Source organism: Petromyzon marinus, chromosome 36, assembly GCF_048934315.1.
Source record: "Petromyzon marinus isolate PM22_M1 ecotype Great Lakes invasive population chromosome 36, UKy_Petmar_22M1.pri1.0, whole genome shotgun sequence".
Classification (NCBI taxonomy): Eukaryota; Metazoa; Chordata; class Hyperoartia; order Petromyzontiformes; family Petromyzontidae; genus Petromyzon; species Petromyzon marinus.
Window position 1 is genome coordinate 6,585,285 of NC_133702.1, and position 15,817 is coordinate 6,601,101.

At 50.7% G+C, this 15,817-nt stretch overlaps 1 protein-coding gene across 3 annotated transcripts in view; it reads right to left on the reverse strand.

Annotated features, from left to right (window-relative positions):
* Positions 1-1,102: 1,102 nt before the first annotated feature.
* LOC116949356 (protein bicaudal D homolog 2-like) overlaps positions 1,103-15,817 on the reverse strand; it is an 89,875-nt gene continuing 75,160 nt past the window's right edge. Inside the window, exons 6-10 of one of the 3 annotated variants that reach the window (XM_032966579.2) lie at positions 14,573-15,529; positions 14,187-14,338; positions 11,646-11,877; positions 8,471-8,556; positions 1,103-5,058 (exon numbers count right to left, since the gene is read on the reverse strand). In XM_032966579.2, the coding sequence (XP_032822470.2) occupies positions 4,917-5,058; positions 8,471-8,556; positions 11,646-11,877; positions 14,187-14,338; positions 14,573-15,529 (1,569 nt within the window). In that variant the 3' untranslated portion in view covers positions 1,103-4,916. Of the gene's footprint in view, positions 5,059-8,470; positions 8,557-11,645; positions 11,878-14,102; positions 14,339-14,572; positions 15,530-15,817 lie in introns of those variants that run through there. The other 2 variants (XM_032966580.2, XR_012946044.1) reach the window with 2 other exon arrangements.

Here is a 15,817-nt window from a genome sequence, read left to right on the forward strand (position 1 = left end):
AGACCCCAAAAATGTATGTTTTATTTAATACTTACCAGAGACAATACACTGAGCGATTTTTCTTTATGATTCTAGAGCCCACATTTAAACACCTTGACATTTTAGGACTGTCCCCCCCGCTCCCCATCTCAATTCACCTCTGAAGGGAGCCGAAGAGGTTTTAGTGTAAAAAAAAAAATAGCAACCCAACATCTGTTTTCAGTTAGGATGCAATGATTCATTCCTCCCCGTGAATTTGGTGAGTGTACTGCGTGCGATGCACCCAATGGCCTGAGTTTGATTGCCAGTCAGGGCTATCATGAGTGGCGAGTGATATCTGAACCGATCCTGAGCATCGCCCCATCCCAGCGACTTGCACCGAGCAGAGTGGTGAAGTATGTTCCAATAAAACCTGATGGCCGACATGTCGCGGGGAGACCATCGTCCAGCAGTGGATTGACAAAGGGCTGTACATAATGACGATTCGTCTTTAATCCGTGCTTTAAGAAGTTATTAAATCAATGTAGATTGCATGCAATGACGTGAATTAGACACAACGAAACTGACAAGGAAATTTGAACAAAAGTAGAAAAATCTGCAAAGTAGCACGTAGAGGTTTACATGCTTGGAATTTCACTTTGAGAGAGAATGACCAACACACGGATCAAAAAATATATGCAGAATAGACAAGTTTCAATCGACCATTTAAAAAAATGAACAAGGCGATTCTTGAGCATGTCACGAGAAGGAATGACTGCCGATGTTTGAGACTAATGATGGAGTGGAAGCCAAAGTAGGGAAAACACCAAAGAGGAAGACCAACGTGGAGATGTAGCATTGAAATCAGCTCATGTGCAGGGGCTATATGGATCGTTGCATCGATTACGTGGACATGAGAGATGGCGACATCTCGGGGTGGGGCTTCATCCAGCAGTGAACAGACCCTGGCTGATGAAGATGATAAAAATGTCTTCACGTGGGAAGCACCAAAGTTTGGTTTCCTCCTGAATTTAGAAGTGACCTTCACATTGCCACTTTTCCGGGGGGAAAAAAAACACAGACACGCGGTTAGGTTGAGGGTGTGACGACTCGCTCGGCGAACACAACGGCCAGAAGCAGGCGGTGAAGTTTAAATGTTTATTTGCAATAGCCAATCAATTCCAGAACAGGACTGGTTTGTACCAATTCAATGACGGGTACGTCGCATCCGTTGGAGGGCACGACCGCGCCACACACTGTGCATGCTGTGTATATACGGACACTTCAATGCAAGACAATTTGCTACAACAATATTTCTCTATCTTATGTCGTTACAGCACACACGTTGGCAAAAAAAGCCAGCGAAATCCACGGAAGGCTTCAGAGGCGATAACTTACGCAGGAATAGTTTACTTCGACAGTGGAGGGGCAAAAGCAACCCGCTGGTGGCAGTGGGCACCTGGTAAACTGGGAAAGCTTTTGACATTTTGTGGTGAAGTTAGGTTGATTTTTTTCGGTTCCGTCAAATGGCAATGGATCTGTAGCTCGGTCAAACTTCGCCCCCACATTAGCCAGTTCACAACACCTATCGGTGGTACTGCACCGCCAACTGGTTATTTCCACGATGACAGTGGTTAATGTGGAAATTTGACAATTCTTGCTTGAAATATACAATTCGGTTTTGATGCCCTGATGGTGCATTTGACACTCAAAGTGTCTACTGGTAGGAAACTGCTCAACATGTGAACAATAACTTTCTTAAAACATTTCCCAGTTTTCACAGCAGGGCCCCACGGTGTAAAATGCGATCTCCAACTATAAGTCTATCAACTATAAGTCAATACATCTCTTTGCCTCGTCTCTCTCTCTCTCGGCTTGAATGAAAGTGCCATTGCCAAAAAAAATCAGTCTGTTATAAAGCAGCATTAATGATGATCACTGTGAGTTTTTTTATCACTCCTCTCTTTTAGTTTGTATAAAGTTGAATTATTTATGGTTTGTCAACGTCCATAATTTTTCGTAAATAAATGAAAATAGAGAGAGATAAAGCATTTCCACATCCATTGCATTGTAATTGTATTTTTGGTCCTTCCGTGCATTTCCCTGGGCTCAAGACTTTGCCGCCTACTAGCAATGTGCATCTACGTGCCATAACAAATCGCACACACGTTGTCTAGCATTGGTGATAGCATTGCACAGCCTATGAGGGTGACGGTGGTCTGTTGCGCGCGTGCACTGCAAAGGCTCATCGTCCCGAGATGTGCCAGCAACGAGGCAACGATTTTCATGGAAGCACCATCCCGTGATAAAACTCCCAACAACTTTTCCAAATCGGATTTTTTTTCTTTTTTTAGGTTTTCGTTTTTAAAATTGTAAACAAAAGTAGTAGTATTTCTTATTTTTTTTTTTATAACAATAAATATCGCAAAAACGGTTTGGTTAATCGTATTCTTTTTGATATATGATATTTTTTTGCGCTTTATTTTTTGTAACGTTTAAATAAAGTTTTGCTTTGCATGGCGTGAAGGTGATAGTTTATTTTGATTGGAAAATTTAAAAAAAAACGGCTGCTGCCCAAGTCGTACTCGAGCAGCGATGGGAGAGTGAAACGCTCGACGTTTTTTTTTCCATTTCAGCAACACAAACGAACACCACGGAGGTCAAACGGAACATTGTTGTGCTTTAAGCTTTCTTAAAGCGCAATACGATGGGTTCAAGTTTGCCATCATAATTACGCATATTCATACACTTAAAACATATTTGTAACAGCTATTAATATCCAAGGACTATGCTTCAAACAGCATACCTGTTTTTTTTGCAAATTTCTGTTTGGCCTTTACCAAATTGCGAGCTGTTATTTCAACTAAAACATAGGCCTCTGTTTTGCAAGAGATTTTTAGGAAAACAATGTTTATTTTTTTTTTACAGTAAGCTGTAGTCTACTTTCGTTAAGGACATTAAAAAGTCGGTAAAGAAAACCGTAATAATAAAACAATAAAATAAATATTTAAAATACCCACAACAAAAATGAGTACGCATCTGCGAGCAGGTGCAAATTGTTTAGAAATAGCAAGTGGCAAGACCGCTAAAGTGATTGAAATATATAAACAAGGCACAACTGGTATCAAAGCAAAACGAAGTTTCAAACGTTGTAAGAATTATCTGTCTCGTTACTCTGCATGCAGGTAAAATCTGACGATCACTGCGATGGGCAGTGCCACTTCAAACATTCCAATTTGGAACCAATTTAACAGAAGGGTATGCATTGCCCACGATAGAAAAAGTTTAGTTTTTTTCTCTTTGTGCAATTGAAAACGCACGCTAACCGTATTCTTTTTTTTGTTCGTATCTTTAAAAAAAAAATCACTTCTCGTAAATGTACCGCAATACAAAGAATGCTGAAACTGCGCAACTTTGCATATTTTTTTCGTAACACTTTAAAATACGTGAAAGTCTGCATTAAATGACTGCTCAAACGCAACGTAGAAAACAACGCGCGGGTAATACTTTTGCCGTCGGGTGTGCAATCCTGGATCACGATCGTACAAAACGAGGGGTTTTGATTTAATTTGAAAACAGAGTGGGCGACGAACCCGAATCGGTGTTCACGTCACGGGGGTAACCGCCTGTTAAACACGCGTCGCTACGACACGCGCCCCGCACACTCACGCAAGGGTCGCTACGGCCAAGACGAACGACTACCCTAATTCAATGCCAAGGTACCTGTAAAGAGGGAGAAAACAATGCCGGTTGTTGTTTTTAAACGTAAGACAAAGCGGCAATGCAAAGGCGGGCGGGACAAACAAACAATAACACAACATCGGGTAAAACGTCAACAGCGGGGGGGGGGGGGATCAAAAAATCGAAATAGACGCAGCTCAAGGTGGCATGGAGGATGTAAGCCGGACACCTGAGGGGAGCGTTTGTTTCGGACGGAAACCGAACATACATTTTTAGCGGGTAAATTGCTGGCCGAGAGTGCATGGCTGTTTTCACCGCTCTCTCTGTCTGTTCAGAGGTTCCAACCAAACCGGCGTTTGACCGAAAATGGAATAAAATACAACTATTTGCAAGTTCATGAAAAGCCGGTGAGGCCTTGCGTGAGTCCCGATTTAAATCGAATTTGGAAATCTGGGTTTTCTTTCTCGACTCAAAGTTTCCTCCGTTGCCGTTAGTCTTTGGTTGATAGCGTTATAATCCTGTCGATGAAATAACATCCGGTTATTAGAGTTTGTGAGACTTTCATCTTGTGTTCAATTAATATGCTGAAGTGCCTCCTGCATTAACAATAGGCATTGATGGTCCTGAATATCTAAAACCAAGATTATTTTGTGACCAATAATATTTGGCTTCTAACTGGCCAAAAACGACAGTAATAATGTACTTAATAAATTGTTATTGCGCATAATACATACACGAGTCTCTGTATTAACTGTCCCCTGATATTTAATTTAACGAGTGTTAAAAATTGTAGTAACAAATACAAGCGTTATGTTAAGAATCCTAGATCATCGATGTGCTCACTGTAATTGTTAATGTCTACTTTTGACTGAGTAGACCAAGTAAGAATTTTTTTCCGTATTTCTAAATGTAAAGAGAAAATAACCTGAATTTATCAATACCACCTCTAAAGCTGCTAATCATGTAAACGCAGCACAATGTCTCTATGACGTCTTCTCGTCGTGGGAAAATTTCAACGTTTGCTGAAGTGGAGGCAGAGCGAGGGCTCTTGCCTTTTTAAACGGATGGAAGACTCGGTACAGTCATATTTGGATGCTGTATACATTTGAACCTTATGGCGGGACCTTGGGTTCCCGAATAAACGCAAGTCAAAATCGTAATTAATTAAAACACCGCGCACATGAACGCCGGCGACCCGCCTGGCGCGGACCACTCTGTTGTCGTGTCGCCTACGGTTGCACAATCGAAGACCCAAGCCCTCGGTTTACGCGCAAGGCCTAGGGCCTGGTGCGAGGCTCCGAGTGAGTCCCGGAGAGCGACGGCGGAGGCCTGGCTAGGCCCGAGTTTGTTGCGCCGAGCGGCGACGGCTCCGGCGGCGCGTGACCCAAGCGCGTCTTGACTTGGCGGGACGAGCTAGCGCTGTCGACACGAGGGAGAACAGTTACGGCCGTCAGACGCGAGCGTCAGGGCATCCTCCCCACCGGCACTTACGCTCGGGCAAAAAAAAAACGTCGTGCGCGCAACAGCTGAAGAGCCAGGATGGCGTGCGGGTCAGCGCTGCGTTTTTTTTAATGCGGTTAGTTCTCATTCGCCGTTTGTTACGGTTAGTGCTTGTTAATTAGACGAGCGTATTTCGGGGGGAATTGCTCATGCCAGCGACTGGAGTTCCTGAATGGGCTGCTAGCCACGATTAGCAATGTGCTTATTTAGTTTTGTTTTTGTTCAAAGTGAAATCAACAGCCATGCATTGCAAGTCAGCGTTAGTCCTGAATGATGATGAATCTACCGCGGGCAACTCGCGCTGCCCTCAAGGTGTGCGTATGCCAAGCTGCTACCAAGCCATGCCCCGTTAGTTTATTACTGTCAGCAGGCACAGAACATTTCAGCACAAGGTTCATACGTATATCGCACCATTAGGGAGTGCCTTAGCATGTACTACATGCACTTTCAACCCTCTTGGTATCGAATGCTGTGTCAAGGTCCCTTGTTGAAAAAGTCCAACAATCGTTTCACCCCAGGCCACATCACGCTTAAAACAGCGAATATTCTCCGGTAGACACAGCTGGAATTTGACTAGGAATTAAAATTAAAAAAATACGTCGGTCGCGGCACAGATCACAAAAGACGTAATTGGGACGTTTACGTGGTTTCATGGTCGGTGACCGACTGTGTTTTTTTAAATTTCCACTGAAGGCATCGAAGAGGCACTTTATTTTTTAAATCAACGTTATTGACTTCACTTGTCCAAAACTTCCCATAACGGGGAAGAGAAAGCACGGCGGAATACTGACTTGCCTTTTGTTTAGGTGTCTCATCTGTTACGCGAATTGACCTCGACACTCACAACCAAGAGGGTTATTTAGTTACCGACGACAATTCAATTCACCGACGACGGTACATCTCGTAAAGCACCATTTAACAATTTTTCTTCCTTTTTTTTTTCCTAAGCCAAGCAGGGGATTATACAGCTGTCACAATATTAGCCACCGAAAACGAACTAAACGAGAAAGTAAAAACAACACGGAAGAATCGGGTCCGTCTCGCGAAGGCAGCCCGACCACGCTATTCAACGTCAACTACTCGCACATCACAACACCTTTCCTCGGGAGGAATTCACCCAACGCCCGGGAATACAAAGTTTTTCGGCCTCCGGACGATAGACCATTATCCTCCGGAGACGATTCACCGTGCGTCGGACAGCTTGCAAATCGAGACTACTTTTTGGCACGAGGATCGCGGCTAAACACTGAACAACACACGCGTGCACGCGATAACGGCCGCACGTTTCTGGTCCCACGTGAAACGCGCGTGACACATGCAGCGCCAGCAACGTTTTTCTGCATCCGGTGGGGGGGTTAAGGGGTGATGCTACGAGGACGGCTCGGAGGAGGCCCAACTAAATGGGTCTGAGATTTGAAAACTGCGCAGGTTCTCCAGTGACGATTTGAGACCGTTATATTGGCCGCACACTTTACGGCCGAATATACGGCAGGATTACCACCTAATTAATGTTCCATTGGAGTGAACTTTAGGTTCAGTGAACGTGTGCGTGTGTTTTGGAAAAAAACCCCACACAGATTCACTTTAAACGGACAGAGTGTCGGACGGACTTTGTAGCGCTTGAAGTGACTATGAGGCCGATAAGAAATGTGAAACTGCCATTTCATGAATAAAGAAAAAGAGAATCTCATGCAGCTCATGGCCCCTGTTTTAATAATGGCAATATTGAGGGATACGGAAGTGAATGAAAGAGTTCAGGCAAGACAGGAGGCAATATAGTTACGGTCGAAGATGTTCTTGTTGAGGAATAAAAAACGCTGCCAAATTGCCATGCGATGTGTTGTCATGGCTTTCTCTGTAGACGTGCGGCGCAAAGCTCAGCTGCACAAAGGCCTCCGAAATATTTAAAAGCGTCCTCCAATAAATGTTCCTCGCATCACTCCGTTTGCCGTCTCGGCGGCCAACGTAACTGCGCGCCGCGTCCCATCAGCAGCAACCGAGTCTTTGAGTAACTTCAGCTCTGGCTTTTCGTGGACTCAAGTGGTAACAGATGCTATTCCCGAGAACAAGAAGTCACTGAGAATTTGGAACCACTGGTGATCCTCAAGCCCAGGGTCTGGCTGTGCACAGCCTCAAGGGGGAGCTGTGCGCGTACAAAAAAAATATCCAGTGTTCATCTTAAAGCCGCTTTGCAATTCCTACTGTGCCATGGGCAATAGAAACGTGACCTTTCATTTAGCCTTTTTTTTTAATCGCGCGTGCGCCAGGGGCTTATCTTACACCCAACGCTGCCCTGACACCGCGTGCCTTTGCGAGTGGTGCCGCCTGCTGCTGCCGGGTGCCCGATTGTGAAGTCGCCCAGGAGACTCGCAGCAGGAAAGGCCAAATTCTGGCAGCTCACTGCGTTACGGCTGTGTGCACTTCGTTGGCTTACTCGAGTACCCCCCCGCCCCCACACCCAAGTCAGCAATGCCGGCTCGACGTTTTTTGGTCGTTTGAAATCATTTATTACAAGCGCGCTATCGGCGTCGTAGCGCGAGAGACGAATAAGGCGCTGGATCATTTTTTGCAACGTACCCCCGTGTCTCGGAGATTGACCTGCGGAAGAGATCTTTCACAGGACTACTCCCCAAATAACCCTTCAAGTGGCCTTTTTTGTAAATCCTTTATACCGTAAGAGACGCATTTAATCCACTCACTCTGCCAAGAGATGTCGCACGACACTTAACGCGATCTTTTTTTTTTAACTCTCAGAGCTGGAATTTAGCCAAATGCTGTCATTGTCGACCGGCCCGAGACCATCAACTCACTACCCTGGCGAGCTCAGTTTAATCAGGAAAAGCTGCCCGGATTCGAACCCGGGCTCTAAGCTGTGTGGGCTTAACGCTCCGCTCTCTGAGCCATCGGCTCACCTCCACCGCTGCGAGACAGTGAACGAGCGCTGCCTGGTGTCGCTGCCACCAATGGCTGCAATCGTGCTCGGTGCTGCGATTCGGCGCAAGGACCCAACGAGCCGGACACGAACCCTGGTGCGCTGAACCCTGCTGCCCGGCCTGCAGGGATCGAGTCGTCGCGATCGGCGTGCTCCACTTTCCGGTCGGCGCACGGTACCGACGCTCGTCCGCGGCTCAAGCCCGCAAGCTCGTTTTCGTTCGCGTCGATGCAACCGTGTGGGAACCATGGATCGCACAGCGGCATCGTTATCGCGACCGGGGCGGCCGAGCCGCACGTGGAAGCCGATAGCTCGGGGACTTAGCGGGGAGAGGGCGGGGGGGGGGGGGGGAAAGCCGGAAGGAGAAGCGACGGGCGTCGGGGAGGTTAGCGGAGTTACCTCTCGCGAGCGACGCCAAGAGCGCCTCCGTGGGAGGAGTGGCTGGAGGAGAGAGCCAGCATGGAGTGGTGGCGCACGGCAAGAAACTGCCGTCAAGGAGAGACATTGTGGACAGACAAGACAGCGCGTCAGGTTAGGGGCGCCACGACAAGAGATTAAAAAGCTGGCGCTGAAAGCCACGGGGCGTGCAATGCAGCACAGCGGGAGGGAGGGAGGGAGGGAGAGGCAGAAGAGGCTGAAGATTTCCAAGCGACGATCGGCAGTCGTGACCGAAGCCTTATGAGGTCAGACGACCGTCACGCACGCTCATTGATTAGGATAAGACAGCGCCGGTGAGCAAGTGCAAGTCCCGAAGTGCATTTGTCCCAAAGTAATGAATTAATTTCAGGACTTGCACCCGATGCCTTTCGCTGGCGTTTCTCTCTCCAGGCAGAAAGGAGAGCGCTGCAGTGTGGGTAATTGGAGGCTGGCTGTGCGAGCGACGCCCAGCCACACTCGCTGTGGTCTGGGAAAAAGGGGCGGGCCTTCAGGAAAAGGAAATCTGGTATAAAATGTCAACGGCACATATTCGCGATAAAAAAATTTCAATGTAAAAATATAGAAAGTCTCTCAAGTTGTTAAAAATCTCAACACTGACAGATCGCAAAATGATTCTCGAGGTTTCGTCGTCACTAAACGTCGATGAATGCGATTGCTTGATTATTTTTGCCCGTATAAAAATAATTTGATGTGAGAGGTCAAATGAGTAAAAATTTGTTGCAAATTTTTTTTTTATATTCCTCATTTTAAGCACTTACTTTTTGACGCGTTTTGTTTGCGTCATTATCCGATGTACTAAGACAATGAACACTATTGCATATTTAAACACACCGAATTAAGAAGCCGCATAAGCTGGTCTGCGCTACGGGACATCATTTCCAATGAACACTGTAAATATACCCACGTGCCTGTGACGTCATACGTGGCCTCGATGTATTTCACAGGCATCACTTAAAGCCTTTGTCGTCATGTTCTCCGATTGTGTGTTCGGGCTGTACCGCGTGGATGTTTCAGCACGATGTCTGACATTTCACTCCTCGTGCCTGGGAGCTTTCCGAAACAGCTTCCCGAAGAAGCTCCCTGGCACGCGCGTGGCACGAAACGTCGGACATCGCGCCGGCAAAAGAAGCGCGGCACCACCCGAAAACGCACAGCAGAGGTGGACGCAGCGCGAGTACGAAGCCCTACGCAGAAACCGTCTCCCCTCTTAGATGGCCCAAACAAATTCGAGTAACGGCCTCCCAGCCATGCAGTCATGCACAGCCAGTAAAGCACTGATGATGCGGCGGTTACGCGAATGCCATCCCCAGTCCTTGCGCGACATGCCAACCCCGAGTGCGACTGGCACTGCGGGTGCACGCACGCACGCACGCAATCACGCCACCCCGCGCCGGAAATGCGTGGCGAACGAACGCATGCAGCAAAACCCACGTGCGGAGACTCGGCTCCTTGGTTAACCTCAGCGGGGCCTCGATTGCCTGCTCCGGGGGCCAAGTTTATCCGGGCCCTCTTTGAAACGGGGGGGGGGGGGGGGGGGAAACGGCAGTTTAATCTAAACGACCATTTGATGTACCACCGTGATCTCAAATCACATTAAGCACCGAACGGTTCCCTTTTGAAAGGGAGAGCCTTCTAGGGAGCGTCAGTTTACGCCTCAAATTGCTGCGGACGTGCGCGAAACCACCCAGGGAGTTCGTTGCATGCAAATGCACGCGGCTTGTTTTAAGTGTTTCCTTCGCTTGCGCCGCGCTCGAACCGCGCTCGCCCGCCCGCCCTGCGGCTTCAGCGCCCGTCTTTACCGGATGAGACAAGATGCCCCCGCCCATTGCGCAGAACTCCGATGCAGAACAGGGCATCGCGATATGAGCAGCAATGCACAGCATGCGGGTGTTGGCCTTCTGCCAAGGTTCATTCCAAAAGCGAGCAAATGCTTCTTCTTTTTTTTACTTACTACTACGAGGCCACCTGGTACGGATGCCAACGTGCATGCGCGGGGGAAAAGCTGGTCCGCGCAACGTCTAACAACACTCGAGAGACGGGTTGACGAGAAGCCATTCCGTTAGAAGCTAAGAGCTACAACACGCAAAGCATTCGCACCTGGTACTGCGAGCGCTCGCTGCGGCTGCCAGTGTGGCTGATAAAGTTACGAACGAAGCAACGGTACCGTATGTGTTAATTTACGATTGCGACTGTTAATACCACAGTTATCATTATTGTGGTTCTTAACGCGACCAGCAACGCGTCAGTTGCATTACCGACGATAACATTGATGGTCGCATAAATGTTATCAATTATCATTTAGAACCGGTTACTTGTGCTCACAACTGCACAGTTGCAAGTTTGGGGCAGCTTTTGTGCTGTGGCCACCAATTTAAATCGATGTGAGAAAACCAACAAAAGCCTCAGTAAGTTGGCATTTCACCGCGCTCACGGTACCAGTCGCTTTGTACACTCGCTCCATTTCGGCGACTCAGGTGACAGTGCCGGCTCTTATTTTGTACAGGCCAATAGGGCGCGGGCATCTTCGACGTTTAACAAAATAACAGGGCTAAACCTTCAGTTACAGCGTCACTACCCACCACTAACCAGGCATGTAACGATTCATCTCTCCACCCCGCAAATGTCAACCAACCGGGGGGTGTGGGGGGGGAGGGGTCATAATTCTATTCAAGAATTAATGATTTTTGTTTTATAATTTTTACCATTTCGTTCGTCTCGTTTCTTATTATCTTTTGTCTCGTTCGTACAGTTTTGTTCTCTTCAATGGCCACATTAGCATGCAATTTGCATATCATTATTACTCGCACAAATCAGAAAGATATCAAGATTCTCACGCGCGCGATTCAACGCACGCGTCGCAGCGCGTGAGAATCGACTTTCGACCCGCGGACCGTTACTCCCGTTACTCCCCCCCCCCCACCACCCCACCAGCCCCCGCCGACCTCGGCCGCATCCCGCGTCGTGACCCGCGACGCCGCCTTCACTGGCTGCCGTAGCTCGACGCCACGGGCGCCGGATGTCGGACGGACGATCCCAGCCGACCGGCGCCGGGCAGCGGCGCGACTCCCGGGGGCGGCAGCAGCAGCAGCGCCGACGACGGCGGCGGCGGCGGCGGTGGCGCCGGCGACGAACTTACTTTGGAGTGGGACGCGGCGACCGCGGCGGTCGACCCGGCGGCGACGCGGGGCCGGGCCCGGACGCGTCGCGAGCCGTCCACGTCCGTCATCTCCAGGTCCTCGAGGCGCTGCGTGAGCGCCAGCTTCTGCTGGATCGCCATGCGCAGCAGCGAGTTGAGCGTCTTCTTCTCGTCCTCAGCAGCGTTCAGCTGGCGCTGCATCTCGTCGAGCTGCGACACGTACTCGTCGCACCTGCGGGTTGGAAACGCCGGGCCGCGCGTCAAACATATATTTTTTTTTTTATCGATCGGAAATCGCTTCTTAATTTGAATGATACTTTCATTTTATATAGCGTCATTCGTGCACATACAGGAGGTCGTGGGTTCAATCACAACCCTGATGTCTGTATATATGAAGTTTGTGTGTCTCTCTCCTCCAGGTCCGGTTTTTCTCTCCACTTTGAGAAACATGCTTTTAGAGTATTTGGCTGCTATACATTTCCGCATGATGCTAAGCCACCTGGTTGAGCTATCATTTGTGGCCAGGTCGTTTCTGAAAAAGAGCTGTGTAGCTCATTGGGCCTTACTTGGTAAAAAAAAAAGTTTCAAGTTTAAAAGTTTAGTTTTATATTGATCCCATAATGCTGTATATTAATTGTATATCAGGACTAAATACCATATACAGGCAGTACCAAGCAAACGAAAATTCGACTACGAGGCCTACTACTACACATCCCAGACCACAATCCCAACTTCCCAATAAAGCCAAGGGGAAGCCTTTACAGGACGGGCGGTTGGCGGAGTGCCAAGAAAGTTACGCCTCATTTATAATTTATATCAATTGGTCCACTGTCCAAAATCTTGAAATGCTGCGGCCGGCGATGGTCGACCGCGATCCGGCACCGCGAGGGTGGAGCCGCGCAGCGAGCCCGCGGTGCATCGTTGAGCGGCAGCGGGATATCGGGACGTGCCGATGAATCGATCCGTCGGCTAGAGGAGGGTGTCGGACGACGTAATTTACCGCGTGAAAAAATAAGGAATGTGTTTTTTTTACCCTTTTACTTTTTTACTGTATTGTGAATCATTTTGGCCGTGAAAGCCTATGGGCTGAACTTGGTCCTCAAGCATAGCGAGTTGATGGTCTTGGCCCAGTTACCAATGTATGCACGCAAAGCCATCAGAGGAAGATGGATTTTTTTAAAGACTTAATTTCCCATATTCTCGAAGTGGCCCGGTGGCTCAGGGGTCAGAGTGCTGAGGCAGCACCGCTTATATCCTGGGTTCGAACTAGGATTGTCAAATAACAACCCAGTAATGGTTTTTGTAATAGGTTACCGGTCGCAGTGGTCAGGAATCTGTTAACAGTTTCCATTAGAAGTTTAACAACCAACGCACTGATTGCAACGAGTGAACGTGCAAACCTCGTGGTCCATTTTGCCGTAATTTCTCAGTTAAAAGGCAACGGTGGAATCGCGTGATTGCTGCTGGTTTGCTCACGCCACTGCCGGCGGAAGGATCCCCAACGAGAGGAAGCTCTAGGGGTTATTTGGTCTACTCTTCCAGGCTGGATAGTAATACCATTGTGCTAATTATTACACCACAGCAGCTCCTTTCGCTTCTCAGTTAATAAGATAGAACACATGTTATGTTTATCTATATGTGCAGCAAATTGGAAGCGTTTTTTTTTACCAGTTGTTTTCATTAGGAGTGAAAAACCCAAGTTCAAACCCAGGAAGCCGCCTGTGATTAAACCGGATTCCCAGTTTGGCTGACCACTGACTGCACAACAAGCCCACATTTAAATGTTAATTTTCATTGCATTTGGCTACTAACATGGGTTTGACTGGCACGTGACGAATGCCAATCTCACAATGGAGCGTGTGGGAAAACAGACAGGAATTCTCCGTTGTAAGCGGACGCCTGTGAGATTGAAGAGTACGATTTACAAGCGTGATTTAGACCAGCCATGATGTACGGTGCTGAACGCAAGGGCACCGCAAAGACGGACGTTACCCGCAGCGGAAATGAGAATATTAAGGTGAGCCTTAGGAAAAGCAATAGCAAGGAAAATTAGAAATAAGAATATTCGAGAGACGACGAAGTTGGAAGCAATGAATGACGAGACGAGAGAAGCGCGGCCGAGGTGGTGGGGGCACGCGCCCTAGCGGACAGACACCGAGGGCGAGGCGCGGAGCGTTCTGCCTGCGGACGTGCCAGGGCGAGAGACCAAGGGGCGGAGGAGCAAAAGGGTGAGCGTGAGAGACGAGGTCGAGCAGGCCATGACGGGCGACTGATCCGGGAGGGGGGGGGGGCCGGCACAAACGTGGCGAAAGCGGAGACCCCTCCCCCCCCCCCGCGAAGCGGCAGACTGAACCCGTCGCGAGGGCGAGAGCGCCGGTTTACCAGGCCGCTCCGGAAGGAAGAGGCTGCGTTAGGGCGGCATCAGTTCGCTCGTTTGTTAAAATTAGCCTTCCGTACCATGGATCTCCGCGAGTTTTCTTTCTTCCACTAAAACGAACCAATCTAGGGGATTACTGCCACGGGGCGCGTGGTGGGACGGACCGCGTGGCGAACATGGATCTCAGCGAGGAGAACGTCGCCGCGTCCTCCTTCAGAGCCTTCAGCTCGTTGCGCAGCTTCATCATCGTCTCGGCCACCATGGACTTCTCGTTCTCGTACTTGCTCTTCAGGTTCGCCAGCGCCACCTCGGCCGTCTGTGGTGGGGGGGGGACGACACCAGGGTCATTCGGGGCAGAGGGAGCAGGTGGGTCGGAAGCGGGGAGCGGGAAACGGCTCGGAGCACCTCGCGAAGGCCGACACGGCGCACGGTGGCGATGCTTTGCACGTTGCGCCAGGCGCTCTTTGGGATCGATTCGACCTCAGGAGAGGCCCGAGCGCCGGTGCGGACGACCGCGGGTGGGTGGGGGAGGCGAGCGGCGAGCGCGCACCTGCTTGTTGGCCTTGAGCACGGTGCGCAGCGTGGCGATCTGTTCGCGCTTGGTGCTCAGGAGCGACTTGAGCTTCAGGATCTCCTCCATGAGCGCCTCGCGGTCGCCGGACGGCGGCGCGGCGTCGTGCGCCGCCTGCGCCCGCTGCCGCGACAGCGCCGCGGAGCGCTCGACGGCGCGCTGCAGGTGGTGCACCTGGTCGCGGATCACCGACACCAGGCTGTGCACGCTCATCGGCTCCCGGCGCAGCTCGGCGGTCGGCGACGGCGCCGCCGCAGGGCGGTCCGTCGCCACGACGGCGCCCTTTTCGCCGCGCCGGAGCGGAGCGCCGCCGCCGCCGCCGCCGCCGCCCGGCTGTTCCGCGTCCTTGGCCGCCGGCGTCGGCGAGCGCCGGCTCCTCGGGTCCTTGTAGAAGTCGAGCATGACGCGGCTGGGCGTCTCGTTGTTGCACAGGCACACGTGGTGGTAGAGGCCGGCCAGTTCCTCGGTGAACGTCACCAGCTCTTCCTGCGCCACGCTCAGGCTGCCCTGGCTCTCGGCCGCCGCCGCCGCCAGGCTCTGCACCTCCTTCTCGAGGCCCAGCTTGCGCTCGCGCTGGCTCCGGTTCTCCCGCTCGAGGGAGCGCAGCTTCTCGCCGACGGCGACCAGCTCGCGCTCGTGCCTCGTCCGCTCCTTGTCGAAGAGCTCCCTGTACTCCTCGCCGAGCGCCCGCGAGCTCTTCAGGTCCTCCTGCAGCCGGGCCAGGTCGGCGACGAGGGCGCCGAACTCGTGCGACGTCGCGTCGGCCGCGTCCGTCTGCCGGCCGTCGGCGGCGGCGCCGGGGCCGCTCAGCGACTGCACGTGCTCCGCGAGCTTGCTCACGCGCTCGTGCTGCTCCGAGAGCACGCCCCTCGTCTGCTCCAGCTGCTTCTCCGACTCCTGCAGGTTGAGCAGCAGCGAGGCCTTCTCCTTCTCCATCTGCGGAGGGGACGCGCGGGTAGAACGTCACCCCACCGAACGATACGCGGGCAAGGTCGTTGATGTTTTGCCCCCCCCCCCCCGCCCCGGCTCCCAGCCCCTGACCCCCCCACCCGTTAAATAAATGTTTTGTTTTTGTTTGTTGTCGTCCCTCGACTGTGGAACCAGTTGTTTGACATCGACGTCGTGTCACGTTCATCGGCTTAAAAAAATCTCTCGCAGCTAGCGGCGCACCACCCTGCTGCCAAAGGATGGGCCTCGTAAGACGATGTTACGGAACTAGATGGA